Source organism: Condylura cristata, unplaced genomic scaffold, assembly GCF_000260355.1.
Source record: "Condylura cristata isolate star-nosed mole 26May11 unplaced genomic scaffold, ConCri1.0 scaffold00005, whole genome shotgun sequence".
Lineage (NCBI taxonomy): Eukaryota > Metazoa > Chordata > Mammalia > Eulipotyphla > Talpidae > Condylura > Condylura cristata.
Window position 1 is genome coordinate 31,461,756 of NW_004567106.1, and position 2,418 is coordinate 31,464,173.

Genomic DNA, 2,418 nt, shown 5'->3' on the forward strand with positions numbered 1-2,418 from the left:
AAATTCACTCTGAAAATGTAGGGAATTATTTTTTCAAATTTTGGTTTAATGATCTTTTTTAAAAATCTGTTAAAAAAGTTCGGGGAGGAGTGTGTTGAGAGGTGGAGAAAACGGTGTTTCTAGTTGATGGATTCAGCATGTCTGAAAACATACTTCAGCAATGGAAAGGAAAACTTCAAGAACAAGAAAATATAAATAAGAGTCTTCAGCAGATGAAGAGATGAGTAGCTCTTGCATAAAATGCACCCACAGGAGAGGTGTTCTTGAAGAACAGTTCTTCATAGAATCTTCTGTAAGACAGAGTTGGCTACCTCCAAAGATTCCTCCTTCACTAAAACAACATCGTAAGAGTCCAGGTACTTTTGTAAAAGCTCATCCACCTAATCAACCACAACAAAGAAACAAAAATTGAATGAACATGCAGAAAGAACTAAGTTTCACAGAAATTTCACTGTGAATTTAGATCTATTGGGCAAAATGTAAATTAACTCACTTTAATAAAATCTTTGAAATGAAGAAATACTTCCAAACTTTTACGACTCACTGACATAGAAATTTTCCCACATAGTGGCTTTTCTCCCAAAATGACTTCTTTCTAGTACAGTGATTCTCAACTGGGGAAGACTGTGCCCAAGGAACATTTGGCAATGTCTGGAGACATTTTGATTCTCATTGTACCTAGAGGGGAGAGGCCAGAGAGACCTCATTTAGAATGTATACCCTCTCTTCCCCCAATAATTAGCATGCATGAACTCCCTTACCCATTCCCAAACTTAAGAGCAATCAAAATGTCTCTAAAGTAACTCCTTTGTCAGGCACCTTTCATCACAATTGCCTATAACATCTTATCCTAGTTTTTCTTAAAAGTAAATTAAATGATGCAGCTGTATACTTACTCTATCATTTAGATACCCGATTTTCAGAATATTTTCAACATTGGTCACCCCATCTGCCATTCTTAAGTCTCCTTGGGAGTCTCCCAGTAGAATTATGTTGCTATTGTTTTTTAGTTGACTGAAATAATCTGTGTTCTTCAAGGCACCATCATGTTTGTTAAATACATGAATTAGTTCTCCTTTAAATCCTTTAAGCACCCCCTATAAAAAAAAAAAAGTTCTTTTGAGATAACAGTTTTTGCATTTTACAAAGTCTATTTGCTGTTTTCTCATATTCATGAGAAGAAAGGCCCTGGGAAGTAAATGACTTCCTAGAGACAATGATTGAAAACGCTATTACTTTCATTTGGTTCCTAGTGAAATGGTCCAGTGTTATGTACAGCATAAATACTGTCTTTATTAGAACTCTTTAAATGATGTCAGCTCTGATTCATGTCTTTCCAACTATGAATGTTAAATCTTCAGAGTTGCTACATTAACTTACTTTAAAAGAAGTTTTAATGATTGCAATATTACACTACAGTTTAATGATAACAATATTAATGTAAAGTTTAAGTTTTTAACACCTGGCTATGGATACACAGTGGGGAGATAATTCTCACAGTGTACTTATCAAGCTGGCTTTAATTAAATGACTACATATTAAATAATACATAACATACATTTTTTGTGATTAAAAAGATTCATATTTTAAAAATAACTTCTAAGAATGATTTGATATTCTTACATTGTCATCAAAATCCATGAAGTTGGACACTACTTTGACATTTGGATGGTAAACACCAGCTTGCTCGATAACCTCCTCTAGCACATCTCCAATTCCAGCCGAAAATATGAACATAGGGATGTCATGTTTGTAGAGTTTATCGAAGAAATTCTTGTATCCTTCTCTGAAAGATGGAGGTATAGATTGTTAAGGAAAAAAATATATCTTCTTTTCACCCAGAAGTTTAAAAAGCCAAATACCGCCAACTAATTCTATGGTATTGAAAATACCATAAATGAGACATTCACTGTCTCATTTCAATACCACCTGCTATCATAGTTATCTGCAATATTACTAGCACACGCTTTTCAAACAAGTTAATATTACCCTTCCTTTAATAAATACTAATAGCACGAACTAGCTGATTTTTAAATTACGTTGATTATGGACATAGGTTATGATTCAGAGTTTACATTATTTAATTATGAAACCACGCCTTGAAAAGCCCAATCAGGCTGAGCTGAAAGTCTTGCCAGTCCATCTGGCTCATTAACTCTCTCCTTAAAAGAGTGGCAGCAACTACATGTTTTCTCTTAATGGCTTAGCATCTCTTCTGCATAAGATCTGGCAGCTGTAGTTCATGTTTTGATCTTAAAACCTTTTCTTCCCTTTTTACTCTACCTTGATAACAGGTTCAGCCTGCCTACAGGGGAAAAGCATAGTTACTAACTGTCCTCACACTCTTTCCAACAATGTAATGCTTTCTTCCTTAAAGCAGATTACTTTAAAATATAGCATCACTTAAAAAAAAAAAAA

General features: G+C 34.2%; 1 protein-coding gene across 3 annotated transcripts in view; it reads right to left on the minus strand.

Annotated features, from left to right (window-relative positions):
• Positions 1–6: 6 nt before the first annotated feature.
• NT5C3A (5'-nucleotidase, cytosolic IIIA) overlaps positions 7–2,418 on the minus strand; it is a 39,123-nt gene continuing 36,711 nt past the window's right edge. For 2 of the 3 annotated variants that reach the window (XM_012720828.1, XM_012720829.1), the window contains exons 8-10: positions 1,624–1,786; positions 897–1,097; positions 7–380 (exon numbers count right to left, since the gene is read on the minus strand). In XM_012720828.1, coding sequence (XP_012576282.1) covers positions 279–380; positions 897–1,097; positions 1,624–1,786 — 466 coding nt within the window. In that variant the 3' untranslated portion in view covers positions 7–278. The remainder of the gene's footprint in view (positions 381–896; positions 1,098–1,623; positions 1,787–2,418) is intronic. The other variant, XM_004676846.2, reaches the window with a different exon arrangement.